General features: G+C 57.3%; 1 protein-coding gene across 5 annotated transcripts in view; it reads right to left on the bottom strand.

Moving 5' to 3' along the window:
- The window catches only part of LOC100231218 (mitochondrial Rho GTPase 2), a 47037-nt gene that overhangs the window by 5672 nt on the left and 24022 nt on the right, over nt 1-17343 (bottom strand). For 2 of the 5 annotated variants that reach the window (XM_072935575.1, XM_030284910.4), the window contains 12 exons: nt 17087-17246; nt 15725-15915; nt 15308-15476; nt 14230-14341; nt 13204-13375; nt 12478-12600; nt 12211-12397; nt 11624-11754; nt 10550-10693; nt 9341-9460; nt 8910-8994; nt 7414-8249 (listed from right to left, as the gene is read on the bottom strand). In XM_072935575.1, the coding sequence (XP_072791676.1) occupies nt 8089-8249; nt 8910-8994; nt 9341-9460; nt 10550-10693; nt 11624-11754; nt 12211-12397; nt 12478-12600; nt 13204-13375; nt 14230-14341; nt 15308-15476; nt 15725-15915; nt 17087-17246 (1755 nt within the window). In that variant the 3' untranslated portion in view covers nt 7414-8088. Of the gene's footprint in view, nt 1-236; nt 322-1294; nt 1416-1658; nt 1768-2172; nt 2272-2855; nt 2958-3369; nt 3479-4126; nt 4180-4532; nt 4587-5663; nt 5708-5813; nt 5896-6676; nt 6736-6959; nt 7096-7413; nt 8250-8909; nt 8995-9340; nt 9461-10549; nt 10694-11623; nt 11755-12210; nt 12398-12477; nt 12601-13203; nt 13376-14229; nt 14342-15307; nt 15477-15724; nt 15916-17086; nt 17247-17343 lie in introns of those variants that run through there. The other 3 variants (XM_030284915.4, XM_030284911.4, XM_030284912.4) reach the window with 3 other exon arrangements.

Raw genomic sequence — 17343 nt, 5'->3', positions numbered from 1 at the left:
CAGCCCTTTGGCCAAGAGTAGTGACCACAACCCCACATCCCTGACAGGCCATCAGACTACCTACACCTTGCTGTGCCACTTCCTGCTCCCAAAGCCTCCAAGGAGGGAATGCTGGGGCAGAGGAAAGCCCTTCCCTGGTGCTCTGTGGGCTCCCTGGCACAGAGGGGTGGTTAGGGGGCAGGTGTGCAGCCCCAGCAGAGCATCCCCTCCCCTGCAGCCCCTGCCCTGCTGCCCACCTTGTCGTGCTTCTCAAAGAGCCTCTGCAGGAACTGGTATCCCAAGTGGTTGAGCTCCGTGGAGCAGCCCGGGGGCACACGGAACCTGTTGGGAAAATCATGGAATTATTTAGGTTGGAAAAGTTCTCCCTGATTTAGTCCAACTGTTCCGACACTGTCAAGGCTACCACTGACCCACATCCTCAAGTGCCACATCGACATGGCTTTAAATCCCTCCAGCTGCCCTGAGCAGCTGTGCCAGTACCTGACCACCCTTTTCAGCAAAGAATTTTTTCCTACTACCCAACCTAAACCTCCCTTTTATCTTTCATACCTTATTCTCCAGTTCAGACACCCAAATGAACCTCCTCAAGCCCTGAATGAAGGGCAGTGCGTGAGCACATCTCACCCAGAGGACACAGCTCCCCACTCCCTCCCTGCTCAAGGTCAGCTGTTGCCTCCAGGCCTGGCTATTCATTGACACAGCCCCTTGATTTTGGGGAGGATCCCCTGAGGATGCACAGTGGCCTTTCCTTGGCACTCCCAAGCAGCCCAGGAGATGCTGTGCCCTCGCTTTGCCTCATGCCCAGGGCTTCAGCAGGGCACAGCAGTGCCCCGAGGTGCCATCCACCAGCGTGTCCCTGTCACCTCCCTGCAGCCTGCTCTCTGGGAAGAGGAGGAGGCAGCTCCCAAGCCAAACCCTTCCATTCCTGCCAGCTCCCCATCTCCAGAGTGGCAGGGAGCAGAGAGGAGACAGCAGCCGCACCATAACCGTGCTGACAGCTCACTGCTCCCGACAGAGCTGCTCTGCCTCGCTCAGCCAGGGACACAGCAGCCTCCAAGAACCCCTTGCTGATGTCAAGGCAAGTCTGGATTTCATTCCCCACCATCCTGTCTGCCCAAATCAGCAGCCCCTGACCCCACGTGTCAGCTCCTGCCCCAGGGGAAGGCAAGGACTGCGAACCTGACCCTGAGCTAAGGGCCCACAGCAGCTCCTGGGGTGCAGGAGGGATGCAGCCACGGTGCTGGGGCTGCCATGCCCCACGGGCTGTGACCCCCTGCCAGCCCTGGACACGCACTGTGGGTACAGGTAGTCATCTGTCAGCTCCAGCTCGTCGTCGTAGCCGAAGCGGCGCAGGATGGTCCAGGTGGTCTCGTGCCGGCCCCTCTGGATGAAGAGGGTGTTGAGGAAGAGGAAGCCTGCAGGAGAGATCAGGGGGCTCAGCCACAGTGGAGTCAGTTCAGGCTCAGGGGTGCACTCCTCCAGACTGCTGGGACAGAGACACCTAGCAGCCACAGCAGGCTTGTTTTAACAAGAGGGACTAATTAGGCCTGGAATGAGAGCCAGGAGGCTCAGGCCAAGGGCAGAGCCCCCAGGGATGTGCTGAAGGAGGTGGGTCCCCCCATCCCCTGGGAAGGAGCAGGGAGCCCTCGGGCTGTTACCGTTCAAGGTGAGGCCGTTGTCCTGCACCCCGTCTGTCGTGTTCTTCCACACAACCATCTTCACATCCTCCAGGGCCTGGGGAGCCAGGGGGTTTCCAAAACAAGATTTCTGCCTCCCAAGAGAATGAAGGCCATTGTCAGCAAAGCACCCAGAGAGCACAATCCTGTCTCACCAGGTTCCCTCGCCCCAGCAAGAAATGGGGTTTCACGGAGGGAAAATCCACCCAGCTCATGGATTTCTGCCTCAGGCCTTGACCAAACCCCTGTTCTTCAACATCCCAGTAATTGAGGACTCTCAGCATCTCCACAGCTTCCTGGCCCTCCCATAGCAGAGCAAATCAGCCCAAGTTTAGGAAGATGGAAGCCCACATGCTCAGAGATGCACCCTGCAGTGCTTCAGCTGTGCCACAGAAACACCACAGAGGAACGGGACAGCTGTGCTAGGAGGGGCAGATTCCCTGCTGGAAAGAGAATCCCAGGCCCTGGGAACTCCTCAGCTCTGCAGCCACCCTACCTGGAAGTAGTTGAGCTCATCATCACTGAGGATCTGGTTGTTGTCCTGGTCCGAGAGGTTGAAGATCCGGGTCAGTGCTCGAGCACAGGCGGGTTTGAGCTGCAAGGACCCACCACGGTGACAATGACAGGGCAGCAGCCACAGCCTGGCCCTGCCTCCTGCAGCCCAACACACAGAGGGCTCCTTCCTGCACCTCTAGGCCAGTACCACAGCCTCCTTGGAGGTGGGAATCATGGACTCATCAAGGTTGGAAAACCCCTCCGAGAACAGTCCCCCAGCACTGCCAAGGCCACCACTAGCCCATGTCCCCAAGTGCCACATGCACAGAGCTTTTAAATCCTTCCAGGAATGCTGACTCCCCTCTACCTGTGCCAGTGCCTGACCACCCTTACCATGAAGAAATTTTTCCTAATATCCCATCTAAAGTCAGAGAGGACAATCCATGGGGAATTCTTCTTCCAGACCCTTCCCTCCACAACCAAGACACAGCCTGGAGCGTGAGGGCTTCTGCCCCAGCACACCCAAGTCCTTGCAGGTGTCTGACTGCCCAGCTGGCTGTACTGAGCACAGGAGATGGGCACTGTTCCCTTGGCCTGTCTGTGCCAGCCCAAACCCTCCACTTGCATCCCAAAACCTCCAGCCCAGAGTAGTGTGATGGGAAGGAGACTCCTCCAGGAACCCACCTGCTTCTCCTCTGGGTCGTAGAGCGGGGCAGTGGGGTGCAGCACGGCTTTCTGGGCGTAGTAGAAGAGCTCAGAGATGTTCTTGAGGTTCTTGGCAGAGCACTGGGGATTCAGACGAGACAGCCCTGATGAAAAGGGCTGGAGGAGAATGACACAACCTCCCCCAGCCAGACCAGCTGTGCCTCAAAGCCCAGAGCAACGTTTGTCCACCGTGAGGAAAAATCCAAAGGGACAATCTCCTGGGTTTTGCTCTGGCTTTGTCGTGCCCATTCCACAGCCCCAGAACCAACAGGGCTGTGTGGAACTCCAACTAGAGAGCCACAGAGGGTAGACACTGAAAGCTGCTCCTTGGCAAGGGGTAAAGGACAGAAAGCCCAAAGGGCAGGCTCTCAGCCCCTGGACTTGTGTAGAGCAGCATCAGGGCAGCTCTCCAGGAGCACAGAGAATCCCTGACTGCCACCAAAGCAGCATTCCAACCCCTCAGGGAGGCTCTGCACACCCCCCAACTCCTCACCTCCACGCAGGTCTCAATCTCCGAGAACTGGTTCATGATGGGCAGGATGACCTCCATGGAGCTGCCCACCTGCAGGTCAGACTTGTTTCCCACTAAAATAATGGGGATTCTAGGAAACACACAGAGCACAAGTGAGGCCACCCCTCTCCTGGTCCCAGCACTGTCCCAGCCATTGCTGCTCCCATGGGCAGGTTAGGGAAGCCCCAACTCTCCTCTGCAAGGTCCAGAGCAGCTTTTCTGCCTCCCACAGCCGGGAGCATCCATCTGGAGAAACAGACTGCCTGATCCTGCTTATGCTTTCACCCAGCAACAATATGCTCAGGAGCCTTTAATCCAGCACAACAGCCTTCTGCCCAAGAGATCCACATGCAGACTAAAGCTTCTGTGTTTCCAGTTCCCCCTGGCAGCCTCCTCTCCCTGCCTGGCTGAGAAGAGATCAAAGGGGGGAAGGATTCTTCCTCAGTGACCCCCTGCCTCAAATGGATCTCTGGTGGAGGAGAGTGCCCGTGTGCTTCTGCTCTAAGTGGTCTGACACAAACCACAGTCCTGGAATGGTTTTGGTAGGGAGGGACCTTAAAGTTTATCTCATCCCACCCCCTGCCACGGGCAGGGACCGTGGTTCAAGCCCCATTCAACCTGGGCAAACCACAAAGCTGGTTTGCTCTCAGTACCCTCAGAAGGAGGTGAGGATGGTGGGCACCCCACAGCTCCCAGAATGACCAAATTCTGCATCCACAGATCACACCCCACACGGTACCTGGATCCCTTTTCAAGTCCCCCGTTCACCATGGGGATCCACTTGGTGCGAATCTGGAAGGTGAGAAGAGGGAAAGGGCTGTCAGCACAGCCTGGGGAGAGAGGCAGCTCCCAGGCAGGCAGAACAGGGCCCTGCAGCCATCTGCTCCCCAGCATTCCCTCACACCAGCAGGCAGAGCAGCCCCGGGGATGCTGGATGCCAGCACCAGGATGCAACAACCCTGTTGTCCTGCTGTGATGGAGCAACCTTGGGTGGGGCTCAGCTTTGGCTTGCAGGAGTCTCTGACCCAAAATCCCACAGAGCCAGAGGCCATCAGTATGTGCCCACACCCCAGGGCAGCATGGACACCCCTGGGAACCTCCTCTGGCCCTGCTGTTGGAGCGGGGCCGTGGTGGGGATGCATTACCTTGTCAATGGTGGCCTCCTTGGTGACATCGTACACCATGCAGACCACGTTGGCCTGCAAGAGAAGCAGGAGAGGGTGGAAAAGGGGTCCCTGCCACACTCGTGGCAGCAGGGAATGCCAAGGCAGCAAGGAATGCCAGGGCAGCAGGGAATGCCAGGGCAGCAGGGAAGAGCAGCGGCCGAGCGCACGTGAGCGTGGACACGTACACAGCCCCCACACCCTCAGCACGAGCCCACGAGCTGCTGGGAGCAGCTCCTGTGCCTCGGGAGCTGCTGCTCCCATGCCTGCTGGCCCAGATCCCCCTCCCACACCACCCCTGTCCCGGCCCTCCTCCCCTCCTGACCCCCTGCAGACCAGAGGGATCACTGGTCCTTTCAGCAGAGAGTTTAATGCTAATCCGAGGACACACAAGGGTTTAGGCAGGATTTCCTGAAGCCATTTAAAGCTTCTGTGTACTCCTGCTGTATGGGTGGAGGGAGCAGGACCCTCGTGCTCACCTCCTCGGCCGTTAGCCACCAGGGCTGGGAGATTAAATAGCTTTGCTCACGTGAGAGATGGTTTTATTATCCATAATTAAAAGGGCTTCATGTCTGCAGAGTCAAAGTTAATCCCAGGGCAAAGAGCAGCTGGGTCCGACCCAGCCAGACAACTTAATTATTCCTCCATGGCTGCTCTGAGGGCTCCCTCATCCCTCCCTGCCCAGTGCTCAGGGCTCCAGCTCCCAAATTAACTCCTCTGTGCTACCGCTTCATCGGGCAGCCACAGGGATCTAATGCAGGGAGCAGGGGTCTTGCCCAAACCCAGCAACTGCTTCTTCCTCTTCTGTGTCCGTGGGGAATATCCCGAGGCTGAGAGCACAATGTCTGCTCCTGCCTCCTCCTCCTGCCCTGGGCAGCGAGCTGCCCCTGCCGCTCGCCTTCTGGAGGCTCCCTGGAGGGCTTGGACAAGCCACACACAGCAGCTTACAAGACAGAGCAGGATTAAACAAGCCTCTAAACAAACCAGGAGCATTAATCCGTGGATAATCAACTGCCTGTGCCTGTCTAGGTGGCTAACAGGGAGGGAGGGGAGCAGCTATGCGTCCCCTGGGGACCACAGTCTCCTGTCCCCATCCCGGCCAGCCCTGCTCACCTTGGCGATCTCCTCCTGCAGCTCCTCCTCCGTCTGCTCTGACTCTGGAAGGGGAATGAAGCCATCACCACCTGCCCAGGCAGGGCCACCCCACCCCAATCCCCTCAGCCAGGCAGGGAACGGGAGAAGCCAGGCAGGACAAGGCCCTACCTGAGTAGTCCACTATGTGCGTGGGGACCTTCTCAGGGGTGACATCGGCCGGGATCGTGATCTCCTCTGCCCGGGGGGGCACCTGCAAAGGCAGCACAGCCCGTCTAGCCAAGCAGGACAGGTGACAAGGGACTTCAGAGCCTTGGCCACTGCCAGGGCAGGATGAGCTGTGGATCACAGATCGCTCTTGGCCCATGGGCTGCAGCAGCCCCCTGCACTCCAGCTCTTGTACAGGCAGTGTCCTCGAGGTGTAACTTCCACCTGCCTCCCTCACATGGAGCTCCTGAAGCTGGTGGAGATAAGCCCTGGGCTCCCCTGGGAGCAGCGCTGAGCTGATTCTGTGGGTTGTGCTGGGAGCAGGGAAGGGGTGAAGGGCTGGTCCCCCCAAACCCCTGAGCTGACGTTTCCCAGCACAACACCATGGAGAGCACCCATGGGCAGTGGGAGAAACCATGTGAGGCTCAGGGAAAATGTGCCTGGACAGACTGATCCCATTTCCCTAGCCAAACTGTGCTGGGACAGCAAGCTGTCGAGGGGCACAGCTGGCTGGATGCTGCTGCTCACAGCTGGCCTGGCTCACCCATCTCCAGAGGGTGCAGCGCGCAGGGAATGAGGCTGACCCTTCCAAGGGCTCTGCGGTGGTGCCAGCCCTGCTGTGCTGGTGACAGAGACCCCCAGCAGCAGCAAGCACCAACACCCTCCTCAGGGCAGAGAGAGCTGCCAGCCAGGATCGGCCCTGACCCGAGGCAGCCCCGCGGCTGTCACAGCCCGGAGCTGCAGCGGCGGGCGGGCAGACACCGCCATCCCCGGGGGGACACCGGGCACGGAGCTGTCCCTCAGCGAGGGGCCCCCTCCCCACTCACCTCTTCAGGAAACTCCTCTCCCACCAGAGCCATGATCAGGGACGTCTTCCCCACCTGGGCTAGGAAATAAAGGGAGCACGTTGACATTGGCCCCGGCACGGCAGAGCCTGAGGGGGACAGGGCAGGTGGGAGCCACCATGGGAGCCGTGACACCGCGGATCGGCTGCTGACAACGCCGGGCCCGGACTCTCCCCCGGTCCTGCCAGTGACGGGGGCTGCACCCGGGCCCCCCGCCCGCCCTGTCCCCGGGGATGCGGTGCAGGAGGAGCCCCGCGGCCCTCACCCTCCCCGAGCAGCAGGATCCGCACGTCCCGCTTCATGGCGGCGCCCGGGCCCCCGGTCCCTTCCGGCCGCCCCGCCCAGCGGCGGCGCACAGCGGCGCGGGCGGCGCGGCGCCCCCTGGCGGCGCCTGCACAGCCGGACCTCCAGCGCTGGAACTTCGGTGGTTTATTAACGAAAACACAACAACGCTCAGCGAACGGCACCGAACAGCGCCGTGGAACACCCTGCAGCACTGGAATTTCGGTGGTTTATTAACGAAAACACAACGCTCAGCGAGCGGCACCGAACGGCACTGAACGGCACCGAGCGGCACCGAACAGCACCGAACGGCACCGAACGGCACTGAGCGGCACCGAACGGCGCCGAACGGCACCGAACGGCACTGAGCGGCACCGAACGGCGCCGAACGGCACCGAACGGCGCCGCGGAACGCGCCCGGGGCCGCCCTGCAGCGCTGGAATTTCGGTGGTTTATTAACGAAAACACAACGCTCAGCGACCGGCACCGAACGGCGCGGAACGGCACCGAACAGCACTAACGGCACCGAACGGCACCGAGCGGCTCCGAACGGCGCCGCAGAACGCGCCCGGGGCCGCCCTGCAGCGCTGGAACTTCGGTGGTTTATTAACGAAAACACAACGCTCAGCGAGCGGCGGCGAACGGCACCGAGCGGCACCGAGCGGCACCGAACGGCGTCGCGGAACGCGCCCGGGCCGCCCTGCAGCGCTGGAATTTTGGTTGTTTATTAACGAAAACACAACAACGCTCAGCGAGCGGCACCGAAAGGCTCCGAGCGGCGCGGAACGGCACCGAACGGCACCGAGCGGCACCGAACGGCACCAAATGGCTCCGAACGGCGCCAAACGGCACCGAACGGCACCGAGTGGCGCCGCGGAACGCGCCCGGGGCCGCCCTGCAGCACTGGAATTTTGGTGGTTTATTAATGAAAACACCACAACGCTCAGCAAGCGGCACCGAACGGCACCGAACGGCACCGAACGGCACCAAACGGCGCCGCGGAACGTGCCCCGGGCCGTCCTGCAGCGCTGGGGCGGCGGTTCGGGCGGGTCGCGGCCGGAGCCGGGGCATGTCCCGGGCTGGAGGAGCGGGGCAGTGCGGGGCCGGCCGGCTCAGGTGAGCTCCCAGACGAGCACGGCGCTGTGGGACGCCGTGAGCAGGCGGCGGCCGGACGGCGCGAAGCGGCAGAGCTGCACGGTGTCGTCGTGGCCGGGATAGTCCTGCGGGGCCCCGGCGGGGCACGGCTGCAGCCGCAGCAGCCGCAGCAGCCGGTCTGCGGAGAGGAGCGGCTCAGGGCTGGGCCAGGAGGCTCCCACCGGCCCCGATCACCCTCCAGACCCGCTCCCCGGGGCTTGTCCGTGACACCACCACCCTGCCCTGGCACTCGCACACTTTCTCCATCTCTAGTCCCTGCCAGAAGCACCATTTGTGGTCACCTCCCAGCCCCTTTCCATGCTTTGTTCTAGCCAGAAGCACCATTCCCCTTCAGCCCCAGACCCTCTCCCAGCCAGAAGCCCTGTTCCCAGTCACCCCCAGCCCCTCTCTACGTCTTTTTCCCGCCAGAAGCACCGTTCCCAGTCACTGCCCAGGCTCTCTCCCTGCTGCTGAGCTGAGTGACACAGCACAAATGGACCCACCCTGCCCCAGGAGCCGGGTCCTGCCCATCCTCATGCTCTGGGAAGGTCCCTGCTGCCTCACAGGCTGCAGAAATGGAGACAGCCCAGAACCCTGGGAATTCATTCCAGTGCCAGCCCGTGGACAAGCAGGATTGATCTCATGCATCTCCTTTGTGATCCAGGAGTCTCCTGGAGGTTTCTCCTTGCCCTGGACCATAGCTCCCGGGTTTGAGGACGTATCTCTTGTTTGGAGGAATAAGGACACTTGTTTCCCCTCTGGCAGAAGAAGGAGGGGCCCAGGCACACCCAGCACTCACCATTGGAGCCGAGGGCCATGAAAGGTGCAGCAGGGGACAGGCTGAGAGATGTGGCAAAGGCTGGCAGGGAGATCTTCCTGAACACCTGCAGCCCAGCAAGAGAAACACGAGCAGCTCAAAGGGGGAAGGCAGTGCCCACAGCTGTGCAGGGTGATGGGGAGGCTGAGGGTGCCCCAGGCATCCAGGAGACAACGGAGAGAGTGTTTGTGCTCTGGAAGCAGATGCCTTCCCCTCCCTGGGATCAGGGACTGGCTGCCTGCCTGGATGCAGCCTGAGGCAGGGGCAGGGCTCTGCTGCTCACCTGGGACTTTCCAAGATGAAAATCTGTTCCCTGAGCAGCTGCCTGAGCCCACCCCAGCCCTGTGACTGAAGGTGACACACAGGGCAGCTGTGCCTGCCAGCTCTCACTGTCCATGGCAGGGGACAAGTACCTGTTTCTTCCTCAGGCTGTAGAACAAAGCCTCCTTCTGCAGCCCAAAGCCCACGTAGACCAGCACACCGTGTTCCCAAGGGCAGAACGCAGCCAGGCTGGGAGGGAGGCTGTCAAGACCCTGGTGAGGGAAACCAAAGACAACAAAACTGAGGCTGGGTTCTCTTGTTTGGATCAGTGAGAGATAAAAGGAGAGCACCGAGGGACCCCAGGGCAGTGAGTGTTTGAGCAGTGGCACATGAGTATGGTGGAAGCTGCTCCCTCCCTCCTGCATTCCCATCTCTGGGTCAGGGAAAGCAAGGAACAACTACACTCTGCCATGGAAACCTGAAGCAAATCGTTTAGTGTTGTAGGAGCAGGTCCCATGAGGGTCCAACAGGTTGAATTCCCACTGAAATATTACTGCTACATGGGTTTGAAGCTGGGATTTGGTTATGGAGCAGCTTAACATAAGAAAACAGGGCCCAGGAGGCAGATCTTGAGCAGGGCATGCAAGATCAAACCTTCACGCTGTAGGGAGAGCTTGAGTGAGCTTCTTTCCAGAGGAAATCCATCTTTTTGGAAATGAACAGAAGAATTATTGACAGAACCCAGCTGCTGTATGGACCCAGGCTGAGGCACTGTCTCTTGTTGCCCAAAAACACCCAGCTCCCTTCTGTCTGCCAATGTCACCTGCACCAGGGACCATCTCCATCCTCTCCAAACACAGATCCTCCTGCTTTTCTAGCATGTGTCCTGCTGCCCAAACCCTACCCCTGGGCTGGAGCCAGTGGCTTCTGCCAAGCAGCAGGGACACACAGGGCTGAGTACTTGGCTCTGGGAAGCCATCACCACGCTCCTGGCTCAGAGTACTCGCACTCCTCAGGAGTGTCACAATTAGCAGTACGCTCAAAATTAGCTCTCCCTCCTGCACACCGTGCTCACTGCTGCCTGGGCTCTGCTTTGCTGGCACAGGGCTGTCAGCTCTTTGCAGGTGCAGTTCAGGGTTTCTTATGCTTAAAAGTCAGTGTTCCAGGGCAGCCTGGCACTGCTACACCCTTTCCACACCCAAGAAGGTGCATTGGCAAGATACTCTGTGAACTGGACTAACAGAGATGTCTTTCCTAAGCTCACACTCAGTCTCTGAGAGCCCTGTGCCTCCCTCCTCCCTCTCTGCTGGTGTCCAGCCTCATACCAGGAGCAGGCAGGGCCTGGCAGGTGCCACACTCACCTCAGGGCCAGCAGGGGCTGGGAAGCTGAGCCAGTCAAGGAGCTCACACTTGTCCTGGAGCCAGTCGGAGGCCCAGACGCTGACCCGGCGGTCGGAGCTGGTGGCCAGCCAGAGCTCTCCTCCTTCCACCCCGAGGTCATGGTACTGTGAGCAGAAACACAGCCCTGTCCTTCTGCAGGCACAGAGGCTTTGAAGGGGGGGACAGGAACTCATGGGAACATGGGGCTTGTGTTTAGGGGATGAAAGCCAGGATTAACCTTTGTCTGGGGCTGCTCCATCCCTGGAAGTGTCCAAAGCCAGGCTGGACCAGGCTTGGAGCAACCTGGTCTAGTGAGGGGGGTCCATGCCCGTGGCAGGGGGCTGGAAATGGATGATTTTTAAAGTCCTTTCTAACCCAAATCCTGGTCTGAACGACACAGTTCTCTTCCTTGGGACACCCTCTGGATCTGCACATCTCCTAGGGGAGTTATTTCCAATACCATGTGTCCCTTAACATGTCCTTCACCTCAAATCAAGGAGGATTTCCTCAGTCTCAGATTGCCAGGAAACACAGCCTTGCAATGTAGGTGATCTTAAAGCCTGAGAGCTTAGGGAAAACTATTCCCATTTCTGCTGTGCAAAGAGAAAAAACTCTCCACAAAGAGGAGGACAAAGGAGGTACTCAAACCATCCCACGGCTGCACAGCCAAGTCGTCCCAGCTCCACAGAGGAACGGCACAGGCTACCAAAGACCATTTTTGGGGGGCACAGGGGCTGCAGACTCATAGCCTGGGCTGCTCCTGAGGGGTGCTGCTCTCCAAGAAGCTGTGGCACAGGTTCATGTCACACCTGCATGCAGGGTGTTAACCAAAGGTCCCCCTGCAGGCACAACCTCACTCAGGCTGCACTGGCAACACATGGAGATTTATTCCACTGAATATATCCCTGGAAAAACTGCTCAGAAGTTGCTGGAGGGGATGGAGAAAGATTTCCAAAGAGGAAAAGTAAGGGACACCAAATTAAACTTGCTGACCATGCTGCTTCCCAGAGCTGTGCAGTGACAGATGGGGGCTGGACTCACTCCTGAGGTCTCACCTGCTTCCTGGTGCACTGGAGAACGGTGATGGGGGAGCCTTTGTGGTCAGCCAGGACATGGATGGTCATTCCAGTGCGAGGGCTGCTGACAGCCACTATCCCATCCTTGCCCCCTGATAAGATCATTTCCCCTGATGGCAGAGGAGAGGAAAGAATGGGACTCTTCTTGTAGGAGGAAAAAAGGTCAGAGGAGAAAGGTCCAAGACTATGGGATACCAGTGTCCTGAAACACTGTGAAAGGCTGGGAACATCCCAGTCAAGGGCTGGGTATGATGAGATGTCTCAGAGACACCCATTAAACCTCCACACTGACGAAGAGAGACAGTAAATCATAAAACAAAGGTGTTTGTTGTACTCAAACCCCTTGGCTACCCCAGAGCCAAAGCACCTCCCGTGTCCAAACCACCATGTGCCAGCTGGCAGAGTCACCAGAGCTCACTGACACAAGTTCTGTGGCTCTCCCTGGCCCTGGGGTTTTGGGCAGGTGGCCAGGACACAGAACACCTGGAGGTCAGGGTAAACCCAGGCAGCACCAAGCCACGTTCCCCGAGGTCACACGTCCCCACTGTCACCTCAGGCAGCCTCACCATCAGTGGAGTAGGTGACTGCTGTCAGTGCAGCAGCGTGGGGGTGCATCTTCAGCTCCATCTCTGTCCTGGAAACACTGAACACACGCACAGTGCCATCGCTGTACCCTGCCACCACGTGCTGGCTCTCGCCAGGAAAAGGCCACACCCCGACGGGACGAGGCTTCCAGGCCAGGCACTGGCAGCTCTGCAGGGAAATCGGCAGAGAGCTGGTGACACAGGGGCCACTTCCCTGAGGGAAGGGACTGATGTGCCACGAAGCCTTACCTGGTTGAGCACCTGGAACTGCAGCACCAGCTCGGTGCTGCCCAGAGCCCAGATGCGCACGCTGCCGTCCTCCCCGCACGTGGCACAGTGACTCTCGTCGGGACTAAAGCACACCTCGGTCACCTGCTCCAGGGAAAAGGCAGCCAACAGGGCTCTGGGGGTGCCACAGCCCAGAGCACACCACCTGCCCTGCCCTGTCATCCTGCTCACGGGACACACCAGAGGAGAGGGAACATAAAGGATGGGCAGAGCTTTGCTTTTGGCCTAACAGGACAAGAGGAAATCTCCTCAATTTGCACCAGGAAAGACTTAGATTGGATATTAGGAAGAATTTCTTCACAGAAGGCGTTGTAAAAGCACTGGCACAGGCTACCCAGGGCAGTGGTGGAGTCACCATACCCAAGAGTGTCCAAAAAATGTGTGGATGTGGCACCTGGGGACATGGTTTAATGGCGAATGTTGTGGTGGTGCTGGGTTGGTGCTTGGACTTGATGATCTTAAAGGTCTTTTCCAACGTTATCAATCATGGGAAAGAGTAAACTCAGCCCCAAAGGCAGGACCAGGCACTATGCACAGTAAACCTAACCCCAAAGGTAAGACCAGGCAAGGTGCATTGCAAGTTGTCATAAAATACCTTCTCTCCCACCATTTGAACCCTTTTTTTTCTGTAGCAGAGAGACATCCTGAAGCAACAGCAAAACTCAAAGCAGGCCCAGCCCCTCTGACCTTGCTCTTGTGGCCACTGATGAGTCGGATGCTGGTGCTCTCCACCCAGTTGATGTACCACAGGGTCCCTGCCGTGGTGCCCACAATTCCCATTTCCAGGGAGTCGTCAAAGGCTGCGCTCACAATGGTCCCATCCAGGGTGATCTCGTGCTCCAGCAGGACTGAGCCAGACCTGGAGGAAGGCAGGGTGGGAGAAGCACTGGCTCAGATGTTGGAACAGCCACTCTGCCTGCTTTAAATCCAACTTTCTAGTGAGCCAGTTCAATGAGGGGCTCCTGTCCATGGAACAGTGACTGGGAGAGCTGGGGTTGTTCATCCTGGGAGCCCCCAGAGCCCCCTCCACTGCCCAAAGGAACTCCAAGAGAGCTGGTGAAGGACTTTGGACAAGAGCCTGGAGTGACAGGACAAGGGAAAGAGGCTTCCCACTGCCAGTGGGCAGGGTTAGATGGGATATAGGGAAGGAATTCTTTCTATTAGAGTGGCAGGCCCTGGCACAGGGTGCCCAGAGAAGCTGTGGCTGCCCCTGGATCCCTGGAAGTGTCCAAAACCAGGCTGGACAGAGCTTGGAGCAGCCTGGGATAGCAAAAACCCTCCCATGGCAGGGAGGGTTGGAATGGGATGGTCTTGAAGGTTCCTTCCCACCTAAACCATTCTAGGATTCTATGATTTGTGCTTCAACTACTTTTTTACAGGAAAGGAAAAAAAAAATAGGGCATGCAATAGCATGAGAGAATAAACAAAGGCAATGCATTTTTTCTAGTTCTCCTAAAGGAATTCCTACAAACCACTGACACAAACTTCAGGCACAATAAACACCCCCTTCCACTATTAAGAGGGTTCAGCTACCTGTGGCAAACATTCAGTCACAAGATCCAGACAGAAAGAATCAGCAGTCACGGGATGGAGAGAAGCAGCTAGGGATGAAGAGCAGCAGGAGCAGTGTGGCTGCACATGGTGTCTGCCTGCGAAAAGCCACCTCTCAGACAGGTCCTGGGGGCTGCCAGGTGAGGGGCCACGAGCTCCTACCTGGCATTGGGCCCTTTCAGCCTCAGTTCCTGCACGGTGGCCACGGACCACAGGCGGATGCGCTTCGTGTTGCTGCCGCTGAGCAGCCGCTGGTGCCGACACAGCAGCACACCTGGGGAGGAAGGGGACCTGTCAGTGCCCATTGCTCCCTGCTGTGGGAATCAGAAAAACAGAAACTTCCACAGACACTGAAGGGTTTGGTTTGCAGCCTTGGGAGAAGCTAGGATTGATGAAAAAATACAATATATAGATATTAAGTAGAAAAATCTTATGTTTCTATAGTTGTAAGTAAGAATATGCCTTAAGTAAGTAATAAACTGTAAGATGGGTAAGATGGTGAAGGGTTTATAGTGTAGTAATGTAATAGTATAGAGTAGGTTGGAGTTTAGAAGTTATAACAGAAGCATACGTGTGCAAGTGAGATTGAAGCCATTGGACAAAAGCATCCACGGTGCAGCAGAAGTAAAGGTGATAGGTTAGAAAAGCAAAATAAACCCTGTGGCAACTGTCTATTGGATTAGAAAGTTCTATATTGCCTTGTAACAAAGAACTTGTGACTACTTTGTGCTATGGCCAACTCCCTCTGATGTTTACCTGAGCAATAAATCGTTCTAGCCCGACGATGGTCCCATCCCGTTATTACAAGTGGTGACAGTGATACCTGTCATCATTCTAAGGGTGCTCCTGACAGCCACTTGGGCAGCAAAGTGGGAGGACTCTACAGCCCAGCACTCTTTTACAGACTAGAGGAGTGCAGGTGCTTTGGCACAGGCTGCCCAGAGCAGTGGTGGAGTCACCATCCCTGCAAGATTCAAACAGCTTGTGGATGTGGTGCTCAGGGACATGGCTTAACGCTGGACCTGGCGCTGGTGGTTGGACCTGATGATCATAGAGACCTTTTCCAACATAAATGATTCTATGAAGCCCCCAGGAAACCCAGGTCAGAGATCCATTGCCACCCCACACATCTTGCATCCAACACAGCAAACTGGTTTTGCAAGCACAGCTGATGTGAAGTCTGTGAGCCCAGAGCTTCTTTCCAACACATTCCCTGTTACAGCCCTGGCACTGCACCCACCGATCTCGCCCTCATCAGCCTCCCACGTCATGAAGCAGGAATTGGTCTCTGTGTCCCACACACAGATCTGGCCTGAGTTGGTCCCACTGTAGAGGAGAGCGTCAGCACCGTAACAGAGAGATGTCAGCTCCACCAGCCCCAGCACGTCCGGGGCAGGGGCACGCTGAACCTGCCAGAGCACAAAAACCAGCAATGTCAAAGAGAATGAACATGCTTAGATGCACATCAGGAGAAAAAACATCCTCCTCCCCTCAATTCCTGCAGTTAAGGCCTCAAATACAACCAACAGCTGTTTGTACACAGTTAATATCACATCACTGAGAGAAATCATAAGCTCTCACAGAGCCCTCACCAGGGGCTTAGAAAATAAGTCAGAGATGCTGAAAATAAATCTTTAAAGGTAAAAGGAAGGTTTACCTTGAATCTGACAGCAGCTCCCTGCTGCTCCAACACCCAGAATGTCACAGCTCCCCTCCCCACACAGGCGAGGTCTTGGTGAGAGAAAGGGCTAAAAGCCACATCATGGAGAGGCTCTGAGATACGAGTGGACAGCATGAGCTCATAGGTGTGGGTGCTCCACAGAGCCATGGTCTGGTCACGGTAGTCCCCTAAGGAGAACGGGAAAGACAGCAGGAAGAACTCTGCTGCCTCAGGATGCTCACAAGCGTCCACACAGCACACACACATCAACAGCATCAGCCCCTCATCCAGCTGTTGGGAGACAGCTGTCCCAAACACCGTACCAGGCATGGACACAATTCCTTCTGTGCACAGCACAACAGATGCTTGCCCAAGTTAAGGACAGACAGGACTGGCCCAGCACTTCACACTGGAGATTGCAGCAAAGCTGTCCTGGCAGTGGAGTCACTTGGAGCAGCCAGGGTTGGGACTGAGCAGGCAGAGCAGGTTCCCTGCTGTTTCTCCATCCTTGGGAGTTGCTGCACACCTTGGGGAATGCCCCACACAAACTCTCCAGTGACACTGGGCACTCAGGGCTACAAAGAACAGATGTCACCTTTGCCAAGGTCCCAGCTGAGGTGGGAGCTGACCTCCATGGAAGCCACCACAGCTGGGTGGGAGCAGAAGGCATTGGCCTCAGTGATGGCAAAATTCCCGAGCTTCCAGAGAGCTCAGGAGGACACTGCTCTCCTGCTGCCTTTCCCAGGCTCCACAAGCTCTGTGGAGACTTTCAGCTTTTCCCTCCCCTGCAGCCCTGACCAGCGCTGGAGGAGGAGAGCTCCTCTCCCACACAAAGCTCCCTTCTCCCCAGCAAAGCCTGCTTTCCTTTCCAAAGGCAGCCTCACCAGCCTGGAGCGAGCGTATTGCCTGCTCCACAGGTCCCCTCTCATACAAAACAAGAGCTTCCTAATTGCATGTTGTCCTTTAAATGTCCCCTGCCTGAACAAAGCAGACAGCTTGAGCATCCATCCTGTGCTGGCATGGCTGCCTGGCAGGAGGCTCACAGTTGGGAGCCTGGCTACTTCTGTCCAAGTCCGTCTAGGCAGCAATAACAAGTCCAGAAGAAGGCTTTTCCCTCTGCACACTATAAATAGCAACCACAAACCATGTACAGGGGGTTTAAGAAGCACCAGTGAGTCAGGAGAAGAAAGCTGTAATTGCTGCACTCCCTGCTGTCCCAGGGATACCATGGAGCAGCTTCCTCCCCACAGGCTGCTGCACATCTGGCAGGTGTTTGGTGCTCACAGCACCCTCCTGCCATGAGCTGTCTGCTCTGGAGTGCACCCCCACACCCCCAGCTGCTGTGGCAGGAGCGCTCACCTATGGTGACGAGGAATCTGTCATCACAGGAGAATGCCATGGCTTGCACTTGTGTCTCATGGTGGAACAGCTCTGCTGTGCAGGCCCCATCCTGGGTGCTCCAGATGCAGATCTGACAGTGGGAGTCTCCATCCTTCTGCCCTGAGGCAGAAGCAAGAACCTAACAGAACAATGTGTAAGTAATTAGAGAATGCTCATTAGTCTTAATGGTTTTTTCAGTTATCCCACATTAAAGGGATGTAGCTGGCAAATGGAGA

Source organism: Taeniopygia guttata, chromosome 14 (genome assembly GCF_048771995.1).
Source record: "Taeniopygia guttata chromosome 14, bTaeGut7.mat, whole genome shotgun sequence".
Taxonomy (NCBI): domain Eukaryota; kingdom Metazoa; phylum Chordata; class Aves; order Passeriformes; family Estrildidae; genus Taeniopygia; species Taeniopygia guttata.
This window is presented reverse-complemented; position numbering and strand designations above follow the sequence as displayed.